At 42.0% G+C, this 20,617-nt stretch overlaps 1 protein-coding gene across 1 annotated transcript; it reads right to left on the reverse strand.

The window, feature by feature from the left end:
- Positions 1 to 71: 71 nt before the first annotated feature.
- Positions 72 to 6,902, reverse strand: LOC116375759 (AP-1 complex subunit mu-2). The gene is made up of 12 exons (XM_031832839.1): positions 6,619 to 6,902; positions 4,866 to 5,022; positions 4,573 to 4,640; positions 4,243 to 4,373; positions 3,188 to 3,335; positions 2,520 to 2,646; positions 2,275 to 2,417; positions 1,858 to 1,929; positions 1,621 to 1,779; positions 782 to 907; positions 505 to 580; positions 72 to 339 (listed from the first exon to the last, which is right to left on the reverse strand). Exons 1-12 carry the CDS (start codon positions 6,658 to 6,660, stop codon positions 314 to 316), a joined length of 1,275 nt encoding a protein of 424 aa, XP_031688699.1. The 5' UTR covers positions 6,661 to 6,902; the 3' UTR covers positions 72 to 313.
- Positions 6,903 to 20,617: the final 13,715 nt, after the last annotated feature.

Here is a 20,617-nt window from a genome sequence, read left to right on the forward strand (position 1 = left end):
ATAAAACAATACATTCATAGCTAAAATGTTTTGTTCATTAAATGTAATAATACACAAGAAAAACACCCTCATTACGGTACTTCAAGGCTATAGTTTAATATAAACATTTAACAATCTAAGAGACAATGAGTAAAGCAATTAAAATCACAAATTACATTGCATGACATAAAAGTTAAAATCACAAACAATTTTATACAGTAACATTATTAAGAAGAGCATTTCAATGAAATTCAAAGACATTTTCCTTTTTTTAGTGTGCAATTAAATTGAACAATGATCTCTGGAAGCAAAGGCAGACGTTAGCCACCATGGTTTAGAAGTTACTCCGTAGTTGGTAATCTAAATGAAAGAAAATAGAACAATAAAAATACTATAGGATGAATACTAGTTCTAATTTTAAAGACTAAAAATACTTTTTTCCTTAAATTTCTCTCTATGACTAAATGATGGGTCTCTTTTTGCAATACATGAGTAAGCAATATCTAAAGAGCATGGCAGTCCTACCTCCACTCTGTGTGATGTATCTGACCCAGGGCAAGGCCTGGTAACCACTCTTCTCTATAATTTTCATGTACCGCACCTTGAGGCACACAGGGTGACAGAGGAGAGGAGAGAGATCAGTGTAACTTGATATAACGGATCATTTGTTTTGCCTAACCAAATGAGGCACTTGTAGCCTATGCTAGTTTATGCTAAGTAAGTCACCACTTTGGTTCCGCATAAGCTTGTTTTCAAAGGTCAATACAGTATACTCACAGGCGCGAGCACACACACAGCTCACCTGTATCCCTGACACTGTGAAGTATGGAATCTCAAAGTTGACAGTGATGGGAGGTTTGCCCTCCATCTCATCATTCTCCACACTGGGCAGGCCAAAGCTGGCCCGCATCAGAAACTCCTTACCGCCCTGGAGACAGACAGACAGAGAGGGAGAAAAAAAAAGAGAGAGAGGGGGGCGGATAGATACAGAGAGAAAAATTACAGAAAGAGTGAGATAACTCAGGGCCCTATATGAACTTTTTCATTCTGATGATGTGTCCTGACCAGAAAAAGAGGCTGGAGTTTTTCCAGGTCAGGAGCCTTAATGTTCTAAATTCTAGGGTTCATTGTTGACCCATTTCCTGTCCGATGGCCACATCATGAAAAGTTGCACACAGTTCAGAATCATAAAGGGGTTTATTTACATGGGAGTGGGATACAGAATCCTCTGGCTTCAAATGCAGCTTGTGCAATTAATCAGATGGTTATCGTCTACAACATTGTCGTCAGAGGAAGGATGCCCTTTAGCCTAGCAAGTTAGCAAGCCAGTGAGGCGAGGCAAGGTAAAATACCACAACTAGGGCTAGATAAAGCCAGGAGAATAATATACTTGTTGAACATAGCTATAGCCATCAATCTTACATGTTTTCATGGTCATCACTCTCTCACTGTTAAGTTGGTCAAGGTCCCGACATCAGGGTTAGCTATCCTGCTTACAGAGCTTTTTGTTGTGAAGATGCGCTTCACTCGGACGGGACATTTGCTTGTAAACCAAAAAATGGCTCTATATATTTGGCCTTGAGTTTCGTCGACAGGGAAGAACGGCTGGAGACAGAAGTGCTGCTTGGATGAAACACTTACAGGGAAGGACTTGATAGTCCACACAGCCAGGTTCTTCTCAGGGACGTATTTAGCGTGGCCTGTACTGGTCTTAAACTTGGGGGAGTCAGCGTCACTGGGGACAGGAACCCGCACCTCCACATTGTTGGCTACTGACTGCTTCTTGAACTGCCCTTTAGCCTATGGAATTAGAGACAGGCAACTGTAGCATAGGACAATGCATAGATTCATATACTGAGTGTTACTATATAACACTACCTTAACCATGATCTCAACTCGACTGTGAGAGAACTTCTCGATGACAGACTCAATCCATATCAGAGGCTTCACCTGTAGGGATACAGAATGTAGTTAGTTCTACCGTCCACTGGAAAGTCATTATACTTTATCAGCCGTTCGCGGTGAGTCAAGTAATACTCCCATTACTTTCAATGCATTTCCCCCGAAAAATGTGGGTAAGTGCACACGCAAAATAAAAAATGGTGCATGAAGTGTTTACCCTCCACTACACCACTGTACTTGATACAGACAGGGCTTACAGATCACTCAAGTATTGATTTCAGTACAGTAACAGTGCAATGGAAGAGTGAAACTGTATGAGGGAGGGATGAGGGTATTTTAGGGAGGTCATGTACATTTTCAGAGATACAATATGAATGTATTAAGGTAACTCACGTGAGTGTTGATGCGGTAGGACATGAGTTCAGACTCTCCGTCAGGAGGGATGAAGGAGATGGTGCGGTCACTCTCGAAACGGGACAGACGAACACACTGGTGGAACTTAACGTCCTCCATCGTTACAGTCTTCCCTTTGTCGCCTGAACACACACACTCATTTTCATCAACATCTAAAATGCAATTGCATCTGAGAAGCAGTGACTGTGTGTGTGTGTGTGTGTGTGTGTGTGTATTGTACATACGGCCAGTGAGGGCGAACAGCGCTCGGTCATTGAGTCCCAGTCTCAGCTCAGGCATGCCAGACAGCATGGTCTTCAGCTTGACAGTGCCCACGATGTCACTGCTCATCACACTGCCATTGGCATTCACCTGGGGTCAACGCATGACACAGGGGTCAACCTCTGATGGAGACGTTTTATACAGTAGCTAGTTGATTTATTGAGAGAATGCTCAGTCAATTAAAGATCAAATCCACACTAGGGGAAACAGCATCAGTGTTCACCCCAGCATCTTCGGTATTGTTTTTGTTTTGTTGAGGAGATACGGCAGAGAGGAGCACCCGGCAGCAGGGGAAAACAACAACTGCAGTAGGCCTACATATTCTGCTGTTTGCGCGTGTAGTGATGTCTGAGGGAAGAAACTTGTGTTCGTTGTTTCCCGTAACTTCTTTGTTGTTGTAATATCACAAACAGGCGTGGCAGTTCCACCAATTAAGGAGTCCAGCTTTAATCAATTAAATGAATCAATTATTCAGAAAGCAAAGGTTATTGGTATTTTCAGTGATCAATATTTTCCTATGGAGATTAAAGCATTATATACACAAAACCAATTATGACAATTATTGATATTGCCGAAACACAAGAAAATGAATTAGTATCAAACCCAACATCCTTATGGTAAAACCACTCACCAGTAAGTTGATGGACTCGATGACATCGATGAAGACCTCATTCTTCTTGTACTTAATGCCCTCTGACCTCCAGGACACAGCGTTGGTGACAGTGGTGGGAACCTTAGTCTTAGCCACCTCCAGCTTGGTGCCCTCCTGCGTGATGTACCTGGAGAGACAGCCAGTATGGACATCAGTAGCTTGATCCCAGATCTGTTTTGTAAGACAATGAATTACAAGGACCAGGAATTGGCAAGACAGCACATACAGATCTGGAATCAGGCTAAGTCAAGATAAAAGTCAATGTACCTGTAGTAGAGACATACAGTAGGGAGATCAGTCTGATTGGACTTTCAGAAGTCCCAAAACTTGTCCTTACTTTATGATGTTGGGTCTAGAACCAGTATCTGTCTATTAAAGCTGCATCTTTATAATAATAATAAATATGCCATTTAGCAGATGCTTTTATCCAAAGCGACTTTCAAACATGCGCGCATACATTTTATGTATGGGTGGTCCTGGGAATCGAACTCACTACCCTGGCGTTAGAAGCGCCATACTCAACCATACTCAGTCCATTCTCTCCATTTACCCAGTACACGTGTATGACTAATTGACTATATTGTAACAGAGAACATGTGTATCAGTGTGTGGTGATTGGCAGGCTCCCCCACCGCCTTCCTCTGCAGATCCTTTATGGTCAGCTGAAGAATGGACTGAGGTCTGCCAGGGGGCAGAAGAAGCACATCAAGGACCACAGCAAGACCTTCCTGAAGCGGAGAGCCTGACAACCAACTGCCATACCTGGCGTCCCACCTTCCGCCTGGGTGTCACACACCTCCAGGACACAATCCCAGAGAGGAGAATCTAAATGTCTTGCACGACACCAGCATGCAGCGGGTATAGCCCTCTGAGGTGGAGAATTCACCTGCCCCTCATGTGGCAAACCACGTGGGTCTCGAATTGGCCTGCACAGCCACATGCAGTGACACTAATGCAACTCCCCACAATTGGGAGCAGCGTCATCATCGAAGGACAGCCATAAGCAAGTAAGTAAGTGAGTGGGTGTCACTCACTCCTGCAGGATCTTGCTGTCGGTGGTCTGGGGGAAGCCAAAGTCCATGAGCTCGTCCAGTAGCTCATAGACCACCACAAAGTTGTCCTGTATGCTCTCCTCCTCCAACTCTGTAAAGTACTCTGTGAACACCTGGAAACAACACAACATCGATTGGCAGCCTCAGTAATAATATGTGAATTATGATCATGTTATGTCAAATGGGTAGGGAGAAACCAGTAGACACATTATGCAGGTCTTTTGGTAGTGAGAAACACTTCTGACTCAGCCATTGGCGTGAAAATGACAGCAATGGAGTTGTTAAGACAGCACAGACAGACCTCTGACTCACCTCAACCACTTTATAGAGGAAGGCATAGACCAGAGAGGCGTTGGAGTTCTTGTTGGTAGTGGCCACCACTGTGAGAGCGTCAAGGTAGATAGAACACACAGGCCTATTCTAAGGTCCTAGTGTAATATGTTTAAGAAGTTCATTATCATCTTTACTCTAGGGAAAAATACATATTTGTCTTTATGTAGGTTTGACTAGCATCTCATTAGTAAAGCTAACATGATTTATACAGGCTACAAAATGGTAATGATTAACTTTTAGCTGGCTAGCGACTAAAATCATTATAAGGATACAGTACAGGTTGGTGTGCTTGATCCACAGGAAATGAACATTGCCGTGCGACATGATTGGACAGGTAAGCCCCTCCTCTTCCTGTGTCATGAGCAAAGGCAGGAAATGGTCAATCTCAGCCATGTCCACGTCGCCCTTGTAGTTCCGACATATGAGCACCTGCAGGGTAAGAGGGGAAAACAATAACCAATATGGGTCAAAGGTCACCCTTAAGGCACCCGAGTTTTTCCTAAGCATGTGACGTGACTAAAAAAACTCACGGTCCTACTAGAGGTCAACGGGTGAGAGAGGTAATGAGGTAATGTAACGTAGAGGTCAACGGGTGAGAGAGGTGATGAGGTAATGTAACATAGAGGTCAACGGGTGAGAGAGGTGATGAGATAATGTAACGTAGAGGTCAACAGGTGAGAGAAGTGATGAGATAATGTAACGTAGAGCAGATATGGGAAGAGTAGAACTAGAGATCATTATTCCAGCAACCTTCTGGATGTGTCAGGCGAAGAGGTGCTCATAAACGTTACACAGTATTTCATGTTGAGTCCTGTACATGTTCCATCGATTCCATCTCTAAGGAATGCTAAATGAAGGAAGATCATAAGGGCTTGACAACTCTTTGCCTTGACAAGTGATCAGATGGCTGAGATTGGGCTCCAGAGCTACACCTGTCACTCAATCAAGATGTTGCAGTGCCTACAAAGTCTAGGTGTACAGTAGTACCATGCTACAGGCTTATAACAGTGGTTATTGTGGCTTGTCAGTTGTTGTGTAAGCCTAGGCCAGGGGTTCGGCAACAGGCGGCCCAAAACCATCCCAAGTGATATTGTTTTTTAGTAAAATCAACATATAATATACATTTTTTAGGATTTTAGTTTTTGTAATTTAAAAAAAAAAGACTAAAATCAACAAGAATTCAGCTAAAATTGAGTTTACTTTAATGATTGTGTCTTAATGTAATCAAGGTATTCAAATATGTCTTTTTGGCTTAGTTGTGGTCAATTTGTAGTGTACAAACTATTATAATTATGTTCTGGCCCCTCGAACATAATCGGCCGGCTGCTGAATATGGTTGCCTTGGCCTACTAATTTGCATGTAGCCTAATACAACCTCTTGCTGTTGTGCCACCTGAAACCATGTCCTCTTTCCCCTCCCATGACTTCTAGGCCTATTGTAGAGGGATGGAATCTTTTTATCAAATTACACCTCTAGCTGTGAGAGATTCAGGCTATACTGAATCTCTCACAGGATAAGAAACCTGAATAGAGCATTCTCTTCTGTTTATAACAGGAAGTACTGTGTTGTCTGCCCAACCAAATGTGATTTATAATGTGTTAATCTTGGCACTATCCTTCTACAATGTACACAAGATGACAGATGCCAGGCAACTTTGACTCACTTACTATATTCACTTTCATGTTTGGAAATGATATGTAATTCTTTTGTGGCAGCTTTTTCCATAACACCTGGTATAAGAATTTGTCAAGTCTAAAAAGGATAAAAAGCAGCCACTGGCCTTATGACCTGTTTTTATCCGCTTGTGTCCGGAAGTGACTTGTGCAAGGTTTGAATGGAACCGTCACAGGCAACGAATTAATCTTTAACGACGTGGCTATCTATTAATGTTTAATGGCAAGAGCAAACGTTGAACAAACTCTATTTCAATCCCAAACAAAAGCGAGTTAAGGTCAAGTCAAGTTAAAACTGACATTGGTTATAGCGTTATAAATGGCAACAATCAAAATGAGAAGTGATCTTACCTTTCCTTTCAAGTCCAGAACGAAGACAGCGGAGGCAGACATTATCAGCACCAAATGGATCACTCCGCAAGTATTTCAACCACTACAAGCTTGTCCGCTTAAATTTTAAGCGTTTCCTTTCGCCAGTAAAGTAGTCTAAATGGGTATAAATGTACTCATGGCTTCCACGGTTCCTTTTCTTGAAGGGACACGTCAGATCTGACGTCACGGGCCTCCAGGTAAAACATTAACAGCATCGCACTCACCTGTATGGAAAAAGAGGCCGGGACGTACTGCTCGATTATTTCGCGAGATGGCGCAATAGATCCAGATATGCATGTTGGAACTTTTAGCGCAATTACTCACTACTTCCACAAGAGGGCAGACGTACATTAGATAAGTAACGATTGCAAAAATGCACCGATCGATTCTGTACCATACTGCACAGGAGGCTGGTGGCACCTTAATTAGGGAGGACAGGCTCGAGGTAGTGGTTGGAGTTGTATAAGTGGAATGATATGGGCGGCAGGGTAGCCTAGTGGTTAGAGCATTGGACTAGTAACCGAAAGGTTGCAAGTTCAAATCCCCAAGCTGACAAGGTACAAAATCTGTCGTTCTGCCCCTGAACAGGCAGTTAACCCACTGTTCCTAGGCTGTCATTGAAAATAAGAATTTGTTCTTAACTGACTTGCCTAGTAAAGTAAAATAAAATATAAATATCAAATACATCAAACACATGGTTTCCATCTGCTTAATGCCATTCCATTCACTCCGTTCAAGACATTATTATGAGCCGTCCTCCCCTCAGCAGCCTCCACTGCCATACAGTCTGTAGACCTGGCCTGCTGATAACAGTTTCAAGTGATCTTGAATTTTAAATAAAAAATATATTTTCTGCTTCACATATCTACAATTTACTTTAGATGACTGGAGCTTTTCCCCAACTAGATTTATTTTGACCTGGTGACCTTGACTTTTAACAGGCATTATGTCTGTCAAGATGTTTTGTCAGTTAATGCAGTGATATTTATTGCTCTGACGTCACTTTTGGAATCTTGCAAAGAACTGGCTAACAACAAACTCACATGTTTCTCCTCAAAGTCAAACCCACCCAAAATGATCTGACACTTTACTATTTCATTACAAAACCCCAGGCCTTTCAGCGTTTACTGGTCTCTTTATCTTGACATCTTTACAAAGGCCTATAAGGATTTGTCTAGACCTGGGTTCAAATAGTATTCATCTTTATATATATATATATATATATATATATATATATATATATATATATATATATGTGTGTACTCTGAGTGTTTGATTGTGCCTGCATAAAGATGACAGATGGACAGAATTAGTTTGGACTTTTGGGACTATTCCATTGGATCCATTCACTGTGCCAGTCGAGCTCAATCAAGCCCAGCTAAAGTAATTGAATACTACTTGAACCCAGGTCTGGATTTGTCATGTGCACTCCCTTTACAGCTTCTTAATCTGTTATAACCCTTACTTTACATGCATGGTGCCGCAACTCGCCTCCTTCCCCATTGGGGCCTCCGTCCCTCTGTAGGCGGCTTGGTGCCAAGTCTCACTTCCTCTCTCTTCCTCTCCTCTCTGTAGGAAAGCTGTAGGAAAGCTCTGTGTGTGTGTGTGTGTATTTAGGCTATAGGAAGGCCATGGCCAACAACAGACTTCCATGTAGGAGTTGTGTATGTTATGGGAGGGTTGGGACATGTGTCAATCTCAGTCAGTGTATTGCTCATTTTGTCCAAAAGCTTTGTTTGCACCAGCTTGAAGTAGCCATATCCAACCCACAGATAGGAGAATTTGTAGACCTACTGGAGCTGTAAACTAGACAGCAACGCCTTGGTAAAACACACATGCTACATTCACAAAGGCTGTGGCCTGGCTATCAAATAATAAAGGGTCAGATGTGGGCCAATGGGTGACATGCAACTAAGGAATGCTTTGTGTACCTTTCAGACACACACACTGTTTGTTTTAGTCAGTTAGTGCAGGCCTACTGCCATCTTTTCTAGCCACCCTTAACTTGACCTGTTTTTGGACAAAATGTGTCTAAAAACAGGTAACGTTACGAGTGACGAGCAAAGATGACAGTTTATCCAAATCAAAGTTTAGCATCCTCCACCAATGTTTAATTTTAAACTTGAAAAATCACCCCCACACTCCAAATCAGGCATGGAAGAGATGGAGTACTGTGACACATGTAAACATCAACATTAAACCCCACGATTCTTAATCGGACCTCTTCTTCCTCCCCTGTTGTTGTGGCCTGGATGTGAAGCCAGAAGGAAAGGCCATCACCGCTGCAGCCTTAGGATGTGTCTCAAATGTCACCCTATTCCATACATTGTGCACTACTTGTCAAAAGTAGTGCACTATATAGGGAATAGGGTGCCATTTGAGATGCAGGCTTGACTGACTGCAGTAGCCTTCCCATATCCCCCATATGGGGTACTTGGAGGTCCAACAATAACATATGGAAACGCTTTGTAGGTCAGACAGACTCCAAGGAAACAAATGACTTGTAGGTCAGACAGACTCCAAGGAAACAAATGACTTGTAGGTCAGACAGACTCCAAGGAAACAAATGACTTGTAGGTCAGACAGACTCCAAGGAAACAAATGACTTGTAGGTCAGACAGACTCCAAGGAAACAAATGACTTGTAGGTCAGACAGACTCCAAAGGAAACAAATGACTTGTAGTTCAGACAGACTCCAAGGAAACAAATGACTTGTAGTTCAGACAGACTCCAAGGAAACAAATGACTTGTAGGTCAGACAGACTCCAAAGGAAACAAATGACTTGTAGTTCAGACAGACTCCAAACGAAACAAATGACTTGTAGTTCAGACAGACTCCAAACGAAACACATGACTTGTAGGTCAGACAGACTCCAAGGGAAACAAATGACTTGTAGGTCCGACAGACTCTAAATGAAACGCATGACTTGTAGGTCAGACAGACTCCAAGGGAAACAAATGACTTGTAGTTCACAGACTCCAAGGAAACAAATGACTTGTAGGTCAGACAGACTCCAAGGGAAACAAATGACTTGTAGGTCAGACAGACTCCAAGGGAAACAAATGACTTGTAGGTCAGACAGACTCCAAGGGAAATAAATGACTTTTCCTCTACCTCTCTAGGTTTTACTATACAGTAGGTCAACAAGTTAAACTGTTCAACAGTAGCTTCTTGCTACTATCTATCCCAGGGGTTCTTAAACTTTATCAGCTCAAGACCCAAATGAGAAATTGACTGTGACCCAGATTGCCCTCCAACGACTGATTTGAAATCTGATTGTAAACCTTAACCACACTGCTAACCTTAACCACACTGCTAACCTTAACCACACTGCTAACCTTAACCACACTGCTAACCTTAACCACACTGCTAACCTTGACCACACTGCTAACCTTAACCACACTGCTAACCTTAACCACACTGCTAACCTTAACCACACTGCTAACCTTAACCACACTGCTAACCTTAACCACACTGCTAACCTTAACCACACTGCTAACCTTAACCACACTGCTAACCTTAACCACACTGCTAACCTTAACCACACTGCTAACCTTAACCACACTGCTAACCTTAACCACACTGCTAACCTTAACCACACTGCTAACCTTAACCACACTGCTAACCTTGACCACACTGCTAACCTTAACCACACTGCTAACCTTAACCACACTGCTAACCTTAACCACACTGCTAACCTTAACCACACTGCTAACCTTAACCACACTGCTAACCTTAACCACACTGCTAACCTTAACCACACTGCTAACCTTAACCACACTGCTAACCTTAACCACACTGCTAACCTTAACCACACTGCTAACCTTAACCACACTGCTAACCTTAACCACACTGCTAACCTTAACCACACTGCTAACCTTAACCACACTGCTAACCTTAACCACACTGCTAACCTTAACCACACTGCTAACCTTAACCACACTGCTAACCTTAACCACACTGCTAACCTTAACCACACTGCTAACCTTAACCACACTGCTAACCTTAACCACACTGCTAACCTTAACCACACTGCTAACCTTAACCACACTGCTAACCTTAACCACACTGCTAACCCTTAACCACACTGCTAACCTTACCACACTGCTAACCTTAACCACACTGCTAACCTTAACCACACTGCTAACCTTAACCACACTGCTAACCTTAACCACACTGCTAACCTTAACCACACTGCTAACCTTAACCACACTGCTAACCTTAACCACACTGCTAACCTTGACCACACTGCTAACCTTAACCACACTGCTAACCTTAACCACACTGCTAACCTTGACCACACTGCTAACCTTAACCACACTGCTAACCTTGACCACACTGCTAACCTTAACCACACTGCTAACCTTAACCACACTGCTAACCTTGACCACACTGCTAACCTTAACCACACTGCTAACCTTAACCACACTGCTAACCTTAACCACACTGCTAACCTTGTGCCTAACCCTTAAATTAAGATAAAAAAGAAAAAACAAATCCATACATTTTTACGACTTTGCAGCTTGGCTATCTAGTGGGTCGATATGACTGTACATTCTATTGTTCCTTCAGTGCACTGCTGAGTGCCATAAAGAGGTAGACATACACAACAGACGACACATTGACGCAGCTGCTATTGTCATGACCTAGTTAAGAACACCTGTGCTGGTCAAATCATCTCCCCTTCACATGATGGGTCAAACCATCACAAGCTCAGTTCATTTAACCCTCAGACTTCACCATGGTATGTACAGGCCTGGCCGGGGCATATGGAGAAATGTAATGGACCAGCTAAGTGGTGATGCTCTTGACCAGTCTTACTCTCACTCCTACCAATTTTCAACAGTGTAGAGCCACCACTGAACATATCGATGGTAGAACTACTAGTGACTAGTTGGCCTACGACTAGTTGGCCTACGACTAGTTGGCCTACGACTAGTTGGCCTACGACTAGTTGGCCTACGACTAGTTGGCCTACGACTTGTTGGCCTACGACTAGTTGGCCTATGACTTGTTGGCCTACGACTAGTTGGCCTATGACTTGTTGGCCTACGACTTGTTGGCCTACGACTAGTTGGCCTACGACTAGTTGGCCTACGACTTGTTGGCCTACGACTAGTTGGCCTACGACTAGTTGGCCTACGACTAGTTGGCCTACATGTGTCTGGGTGTGTTTGATTTGAGTGCAGCAGTGTGTTTCAAAGTGTATCCTCCCCTGCAGCCTGGGAGGAAGCATTTCTCTGGGTAGTGGCTGGTGTCTTTGGGTCTCTGAGACAGAGACTATTGTTATTGCTTATCACCAGACCAGTACAGCCAGTACCACTCTGTTCTGTTTGGTAAACTGGCTAGTGACCTGTTGTTCCTGAAGTGACTTCCTGTTCTCATGTCACAAGACACTCCCCCTCGTAGACTGTCACAGTGGTGTGATGTTCGGACCCCGCCCCTTTGTGACATCGCTGGCCAATGGGAGATGGTGGAATGGCAATATGTAAATAGTCAGGTGAGGTGACGATACAGGAGATAGTGTCTATGAGCCTATCTCATGGGGACAAACATTGTTTGTCACCTGTGCTTCAGGGTGTGTCTTAAAGCCATAGGGGTCTAGCACACTGTGGATCTAGGCTCATTTGAATGGCTATAAAGGGCGATAGCTATGTGCATCTGTCAACAGTGATGCTGATGGAGTGTATGTGGATACAGACCCTGTATAATTTCCATTGCTCTGCACTTTCACACGTTTTACCTGCAGGCGTCACTTTACCCACAACACTATTATAGCTTAGCTTCCATACAACATACTGCATCTAACGAAGGGGAGTGAATGTTAGGCCAAAGAAAACAACCCCAGAATTGCACCTCCAGCTTTGTATTGCAGTTATATGTTGAATCCAAAGATTTATCAGAAGACTGTTGATCTACAGTAAAACTGTACTGAATGTCCCACTGGGGCCTCCTGGGGCCACCAGTACAAAAATGTATGCAATCACTTGTTATAAGCCACTTTAAGTAAAGGTGTCTGCTAAATGGCATACATTATTATAAATGTTGGCAAACTGTTTGCCCATGCATAGGTACCGCACAAAAACCTGACAGAAATATCGCGAGGATGACAAGGCGATCCTATGTAGACTCCACGTGTAGACCACTCCTACTAAGGAATGTGGATGCTAGTTCCTGTCAGATGTTATTCATTGATAGAGAACAGGTCTGTCCTTGAGGAGTGGATAACGACATCACAGCTCATAGACGAATCTATTCATTCACTTCCTGCATAGCTCACCTATATATACTTTATATAAGTAAGCTAGATACCATTCAAATCAAATGTAAACAGGTGTAGACTAACAGTGAAATGTGTACTTACGAGCCCTTCCCAAAAATGCAGAGAGAAAAATAATAGACAAATAATAACACAAGGAATAAATACACAATGACGGGGTACCAGTACACGGGGTACCAGTACAGAGTCGATGTCTAGGGGTACAAAGTCATTTAGGTAGATAGAGTGCCTTCAAAAAGTATTCACAGCCCTTGACTTTTTCCACATTTTGTTGTGTAACAACCTGAATTTAAAATGGATTAAATAGAGATTTTTTTGGTCACTGGCCTATACACAATACCCCATAATGTAAATGTGGAATTGTTTTTTTTCTTTCAAACTTTTGACAAATTAATCAAAAATGAAAAGCTCCTATTGGTAGATGGGTAAAAAAAAAAAAAAAAGACATTTAATATCCCTTTGAGCATGGTGAAGTTATTAATTACACTTTGGATGGTGTATCAATACACCCAGTCACTACAAATATACAGGTGTCCTTCCTAACTCAGTTGCCGGAGAGGAAGGAAACTGCTCAGAGATTTCACCATGAGGCCAATGGTGATTAAGATGGTTACAGAGTTTAATGGCTGTGATAGGGGAAAACTGAGGAAGGATCAGCAACATTGTAGTTACTCCACAACACTAACCTAAATGACAGAGTGAAAAGAAGGGAGCTTGTACATAATAAAAATATGCCAAAACATGCATCCTGTTTGCAACAAGGCACTAAAGTAATACTGCTTAAAAATGTGGCATAGCAATTTTATTTTTGTCCTGAATACAAAGTGTTATGTTTGGGGCAAATCCAATACAACACATTACTGATTACCACTCTCCATATGTTCAAGCATAGTGGTGGCTGCATCAGGTCATGGGTATTCTTGTAATTGTTAAGGACTGGGAAGATCTTCAGGATAAAAAAGAAACTGAATGGAGCTAATCAAAGGCAAAATCCTAGAGGGAAACCTGGTTCAGTCTGCCTTCCACCAGACACTGGGAAATGAATTCACCTTCAGCAGAACGATAACCTAAAACACTAGGCCAAATGTACACTGGAGTTTTTTAACAAGAAGACAGTGAAAGTGGCCGAGTTACAGTTTCGACTTAAATCTGCTTGAAAATCTATGGCAAGTCCTGAAAATGGTTGTCTAGACATGATCCCCTACATATTTAAGAATGTTGAAAATAATAATGGGCAAATATTGCACAATTCAGGTGTGCAAAGCGCTTATAGACTTACCCAAGAAGACTCACAGCTGTAATAGATGTCAAATGTGTTTCTAACATGTATTGGTGAGCTGAACACTTAAGCAACGACTATATTTTGTTATTTCATTTCTATTGAGCATTTTTCTTTCATTTTGACATTCCAGCAGTGGAGGCTGCTGAGGGGAGGATGACTCATAATAATGGCTGGAATGGAGCGAATGGAATGGAATGGCATCGAACCATGTGTTTGTGGTATTTGATACCATTCCACTCCAGCCATTTCCACGAGCCCATCAACCCCAATTAAGATGCCACCAACCTCCTGTGCATTACAGTATTTTGTGTAGATTGTTAATTAAAATAATTACAATAAAAATCTATTTTTATCCCACTTTTTTACTTGATAAAGTGTGAAGAAGTCCAAGGGGTCTGAATACTTTTGCAAGGCACTGTATATCGTAATATGTGATATAATAGCACACCTTGATGACTTCAAATGGATCATATTGACGTACATGTGTCGTATCTTGTGACTATAGTGAGAGGAAACATTGCAACATTGCTATCAGTCAGGGTTAGTACTAGGAGGTACCATGCAGACAAGATTGTGTTAGGGAGTGAGAGAGAGTATTGGGTCAAACTAAACTAATCTCCATAATTTTGACTGCCATAATGGAATCCAAGCCCTTGGCTTTATCTACAGTATACAGAAGCATTCTCTCTTGTGTCTAGGAAGGAGATAAGGGGCTGTATGTACAATGTATCAGATGTCTCAGAGCAGGAGTGCTGTGAATGAATAAGATGGACGGGGGACCAGTGGCAGTATTCACAAAGAGTCTCAGAGCAGGAGAGCTGATCAAGGATCAGTTTAATCTTGTAGAGATTTAGTAGGATTAAATTGACAAGAGGGGACCTGATCCTAGAACACCACTCCTACTCTGAGACGCTTGACACATTCGGCCCCAGGTGTTAGATTTGGAGGTTGTTTGATCGACGCTGGTGTCTGTATGAAGGACAGGCCTTGGTCTATTTGAAGGACTGGTATAACTGGACTCTTTTAAGTATCGCCTAGCTATGACCAGCCCCTAAAGGGAACATTCTTGTCAATTACTCTTAATGGTGTTACTTTTTGCTTGTCAATGACACTGTCACTGAAGAGTGTACAGTAGCGGTTTGCGGGCAAAATAACTGGGGAAGCCAGAACAAAAGCCATATTACACCCTGTGTGTTGTGATAATTGCGTTGTTTGCTCTATAACTTGTTACTTCATATGCCTTGACACTGTGATATATATATATATATATATATATATATACATACATACATACATACATACATACATACATACATACATACATACATACATACATACATACATACATACATACAGGCCTAAAGCCGAGACAATAAGAAGACACAGTGGCAGAATAAATTCAACCACACCTTTGTTTCACCACAAAACCAAAGAGCAACCTCTGTCCTGTGAAGTCCACAAAACATATGGCCTGTAACAAACAGTTACATCACCTACAGCAGTGGTTCCCAAACTTATTATAGTCCCGTACCCCTTCAAACATTCAACCTTCAGCTGTACCCCCTCTAGCACCAGGGTCAGCGCACTCTCAAATATTGTTTTTTTGCCATCAAGCCTGCCACAAACACACTATACAATACATTTCCTAAACATAAGAATGAGTGTTAGTTTCTGTCACAACCCGGCTCGTGGGAAGTGACAAAGAGCTCTTATAGGACCAGGGCACAAATAATAATATAATAATAATCAATCATTTTGCTCTTTTATTTAGCCATCTTACATATAAAACCTTATTTGTACATCAAAAATTGTGAATAACTCACCACAGGTTAATGAGAAGGGTGTGTTAGAAAGGATGAACATAACACTGCAATGTTGGTTTGTATTGGAGAGATTCTCAGTCTTAAATCATTTTCCACACACAGTCTGTGCCTGTATTTAGTTTTCATGCTAGTGAGGGCCGAGAATCCACTCTCACATAGGTGTGTGGTTGCAAAGGGCATCAGTGTCTTAACAGCGCGATTTGTCAAGGCAAGAAACTCTGAGCACAGCCCTATCCAGAAATCTAGCAGTTTCTGATTAAATAAAATGTTTCGATGAGGCTCTCTTGTTCAGATATCGGTAAGTGGACTGGAGGCAGTGCATGAAAGGGATAAGAAATCCAGTTGCTTGTGTTGTCTGTTTCGGTAAGTACCTGCGTAATTGCTCACCCAGCTCACTCAGGTGCTTCGCTATATCACATTTGACATTGTCCGTAAGTTTGAGTTCATTTGCACACAAAGAAAATCATACAATGATGGAAAGACCTGTGTGTTGTCCTTGTTAATGCAGACAGAGAAGAGCTCCTTGATAGCCAGCAGACTTTTGTATGTTGTAAAAGCGTTACATGGTCGCTGCCCATATCATTGCATAATGCAGAAAATACACGAGAGTTCAGGGGCCTTGCTTTAACAAAGTTAACCATTTTCACTGTAGTGTCCAAGCTATCCAAGCAATCGTCTTTCATGCTATCAGGCATTCCCTTGGCAGCAAGAGCCTCTCGGTGGATGCTGCAGTGTACCCAAGTGGCGTCGAGAGCAACTGCTTGCACACACTTTACCACTTCCCTATGTCTCCCTGTCATGGCTTTTGCCCCATCAGTACAGATACCAACACATCTTGACCACCAACGTTGCATTTGATGTCACAAAGCTGTGCAGTACTTTAAAAATATCCTCTCCTGTTGTCCTGGTTACCAGCGGTTTGCAGAAAGAGGATGTCTTCCTTTAATTGACCCCCCATAAACAAAACGGACATATACCAGGAGCTGTGTCAGGCCCGCCAGGTCTGTTGACTCATCCAGCTGTAACGCATAGAATTCACTGGCTTGTATGTGAAGCAGTAATTGTTTCAAAACATCTCTTGCCATGTCACTGATGCATCGTGAAACAGTGTTGTTTGATGAAGACATTGTCTGTATAGTTTTTTTTTACTTTTCCCCCAGCATTCCCCCAGTCATATTCCGCGGCAGCAGGAAGAATGAAGTCCTCCACAATAGTATGGGACTTGCATGTCCTAGCCACTCAGTAGCTCACCATATAAAACGCTTCTAGCCTCTTCTTATTAATGGTTGGTATCTGTTGCTGTTATACATGTCTTACTACTTGAAAGTCGTCTTTATTCTCACTCAAAAAACTTCCGTGGCTTATTTTTCAAATGGTCATGTTTCATTTCTAAATGTCTGCGCGAGAGTGAAGGTTCCTTGCAAGAGAGTAACGGTTAATGTGATTGGATATAAATTATTTGACTAGGCTACCTGTATTTGACATTGTGTTGTTATTTTGCTGAACACTAGATGGTTTAATTGTATTTTTGGCAGTGAAACGAGGCTACTCAGGCAAGAAAAAACCTCACCCAAATGTATAGCCCCGTTGGAAAATATAAATTTACTGTTTGAAAATATGAAGACTTTTTTAATAACATTTTCAAGCAAGTTCATGTTTCCGCCATTTTGGGAACTATTGATTTAGAACCACGAAGAGTTTACCACTAGTCTCTAAGAAAACAGGTGCTGCCTCCACTATTCCAGCACCATTTCACCTTCAACATGTCAACATCATCTAACCACCTATGCTTAATCTAATACAGTGACAACTAAAATATACCAAAAACATTTAGTCCAATCAATGTAAACTACAGTAAATATGGTGTGTGTGTGTGTGTGCGTGTGTGAGTGTGCGTGTGTGTGTGTGTGTGTATGTGTGTGTGCGTTCATGCAAGTATAAACATTTTTCTGACTCACCCTACTTGTAGACAAATGCCACCTCCTCTCTTTCATGTTTCCTAAATGGTCTGTGACTCAGTACCATATATTTTGTTGTCCTAGCCTACCTGGCTAAAATGCTCGCTATCCTGACTTCCTTTCATGGGCAATGATGCGCCAGGCCAGCTGGTTAACATTAACCTACTAGCTACATGTTGAACTTCCATCCTCTCAGGCCAGGGGCACAATGTATGAATTTATGGTGGGATCAGAATTGCAATTATAATCATTTGCCAGTGCAGATAATTAAGTATCCCTATCTCCATCCATGGCTAATTTAGGAAACAGACTATTCTAGCTAGCTATAGCCACCGGAGGACAACAGCACAACGAGACGCAACAATTCAAGTTGTTTCTGTCAATGACGTATGCTCTCGATGAATTTGATAGGAGTGATGCCAAATCCAAACTGGCTTCGCTTGACACTTTTTTGGGGGGTCAAGGGAGGCCAAATGCTCACTGGCTTCCCTTGCATTCAATGCTACAGGCTGCAATCCCTTTTGGACCAGAAAGCATGAGATAGATGGCCTACACATACAGAGACAGAGGGGCACTGTTTCGCTCGCTCAGATGCTTTCTCCGGTGAGATTCATTCAGCCTCTTGCGAAATGAAGGAAAATTATCAAACACAGAGAGACGAAATATAAATTATTTGAAAATAAATAAATAAATAATCTGTACATTTTTGGGGAAGCCTGGCTCCCCTGGGTATCCATGAATACACGCCACTGGTGGTGTGATCTTTGTTTGTCCAATCCCTGCTCCCTCTCTGGTTTAGTTTCCAAGCAAACATCTCCAGCTGTTAAAGCAATCTTGAACCAAAGACTGTAATGTTGCTGAGTTCTCTTCTGATTTCAGTAGAGGGCTATAAGTGTAGATTCTCTTCCCACAACTCACTATGGTGGTTGATTCCACATCTTAATCCCCCTGTTCCGGAACTCTCTCTCTGTTCCATTATGCAAGTAGAGTGCTGATTGAGTCTCTGGTGTATAGAGGGAAGAGTGGGAGGATAGAGGGAAGACCCATCATTATGGATGAATTATGATGATGTTAAATGATGACAGGATGTTGTCTGTAGTTTGTTTGGGTGTGTCTGTATTTGAGACCATCTGCACTACAGACAGTTCTACAGTTAGACTCTAGAACTCACCCATGTGTGTAATTCCATGTTCCGGGGGAAATGTATGGGTAGTCTCACAGCCAGATCAATCCAAGTTTTTTTTTGTCTGATCTCCACAACTTTGTATCACATTATGCATTTTTTTAAATCTGAAGTCTGGATGGAAATACACTTAGATTTGTAGGTCTACTGGCAATTCCTCACAAAACCAGAGTTAAAAGAAACACCTATATACACCCTGGAATACATCCTTACCTATCACATTTTCCATTGCAAAGACAAGTGATGACTCAGGGAAACCAATGTCCTGTAACTTGAATCAAACCATAATTGCAAAGTCATGCTGTTTCCCTTTGAAAGTGAAGACCAACTGTACACTTTGGGTGGTTCCCAATGAACCACTTTAAAAGAGAACATGAAACGCGACAATGTGCACATTCATCAATCTCTCCACACTGTAATTGTCCTAAATAACCCATTTCAGTGAGGTTACTGAAATACCCTGTAATACTGCAGTGAGTATAATATGAGTTTATCCCTAGCTATCCAGTTTGAGGCTTTCAGGAGCATGATATTACACGTACAGTACAGTTGAGTCATTCTTGACTGGAGGGTTCTTTCTGATGGCCTTATGACTTTCCAAAATGTGCTAATTTCCTTGTTACAAATACATCCAAACTCTATTGTATAATGAAAATGACTGGATAATTGTAAAGGAGAATTTGGGTCGCAAGGACTTCATTGTAAACGTCCTTATCACAAGTCAGCAACTTAATTGTTCACAGGGAATGACTGGATTATCATAGAATAGAATTGTGTGACCTTGACATATTGGGGCAGGAAATGTTAGACAAAAGTTCTAGGCTGTTCTCAACACTGCATTACTCCCACAATGGTAATCCAAGTGGAATATTCTCTAAGTGAGAATAAAAACATGTTTAAATTAGCTTAGAACACACAGCCTGCACATTGCATTCCTTATTAGTAGTCAAGTGTGATCAAACTGACATGTTTCATCAGTAAGAATTTGTTCATAACTTTCCTAGTTAAGTTAATGTTAATAAATAGGTTGGGTGCAGGGCTGAAAACAGTGGGTATACAATAAAGAACCGGCACTCAGAAGCTGCACCTATTTATTTATGAACCTTTATTTAACTAGGCACGTCAGTTAAAAACACATTCTTATTTACAATGACAGCCAACCGGGGAATAAGGTTCAGTTGTTTGTTCAGGGGCAGAACGACAGATTTTTACCTCGTTATCTCGGGGATTCGAGCCAGAAATCTTTCGGTTACTGGCCCAACGTTCTAACCACAACGTTTAGTTCCAGCAAGGATCTTCATCAGGTCCTGATGAAACCTTGTTTATGAATAGATGCGTGGTGGAGTTATGAGTGTGCCGGCTCCATTTATTTGATACCTTGCTGCATCTTCACCTTGACACGTGATAACAAAAGCTGGACTACACTGGTGGTAAAAGGCTTTGTGAAACAC

This window comes from Oncorhynchus kisutch, linkage group LG1, assembly GCF_002021735.2.
Source record: "Oncorhynchus kisutch isolate 150728-3 linkage group LG1, Okis_V2, whole genome shotgun sequence".
Taxonomy (NCBI): domain Eukaryota; kingdom Metazoa; phylum Chordata; class Actinopteri; order Salmoniformes; family Salmonidae; genus Oncorhynchus; species Oncorhynchus kisutch.

What these genes read in the sequence shown, in the direction of transcription:
- LOC116375759 (XM_031832839.1), bottom strand. Translation starts at nt 6,660, where the DNA reads ATGTCTGCCTCCGCTGTCTTCGTTCTGGACTTGAAAGGAAAG. An exon ending in CAAGCACACCAACCTGTACT is followed by an intron (nt 4,641 to 4,865) that starts GTATCCTTATAA and finishes ACGCTCTCACAG; the next exon opens with TGGTGGCCACTACCAACAAG. An exon ending in CCTACCGCATCAACACTCAC is followed by an intron (nt 1,930 to 2,274) that starts GTGAGTTACCTT and finishes GTATCCCTACAG; the next exon opens with GTGAAGCCTCTGATATGGAT.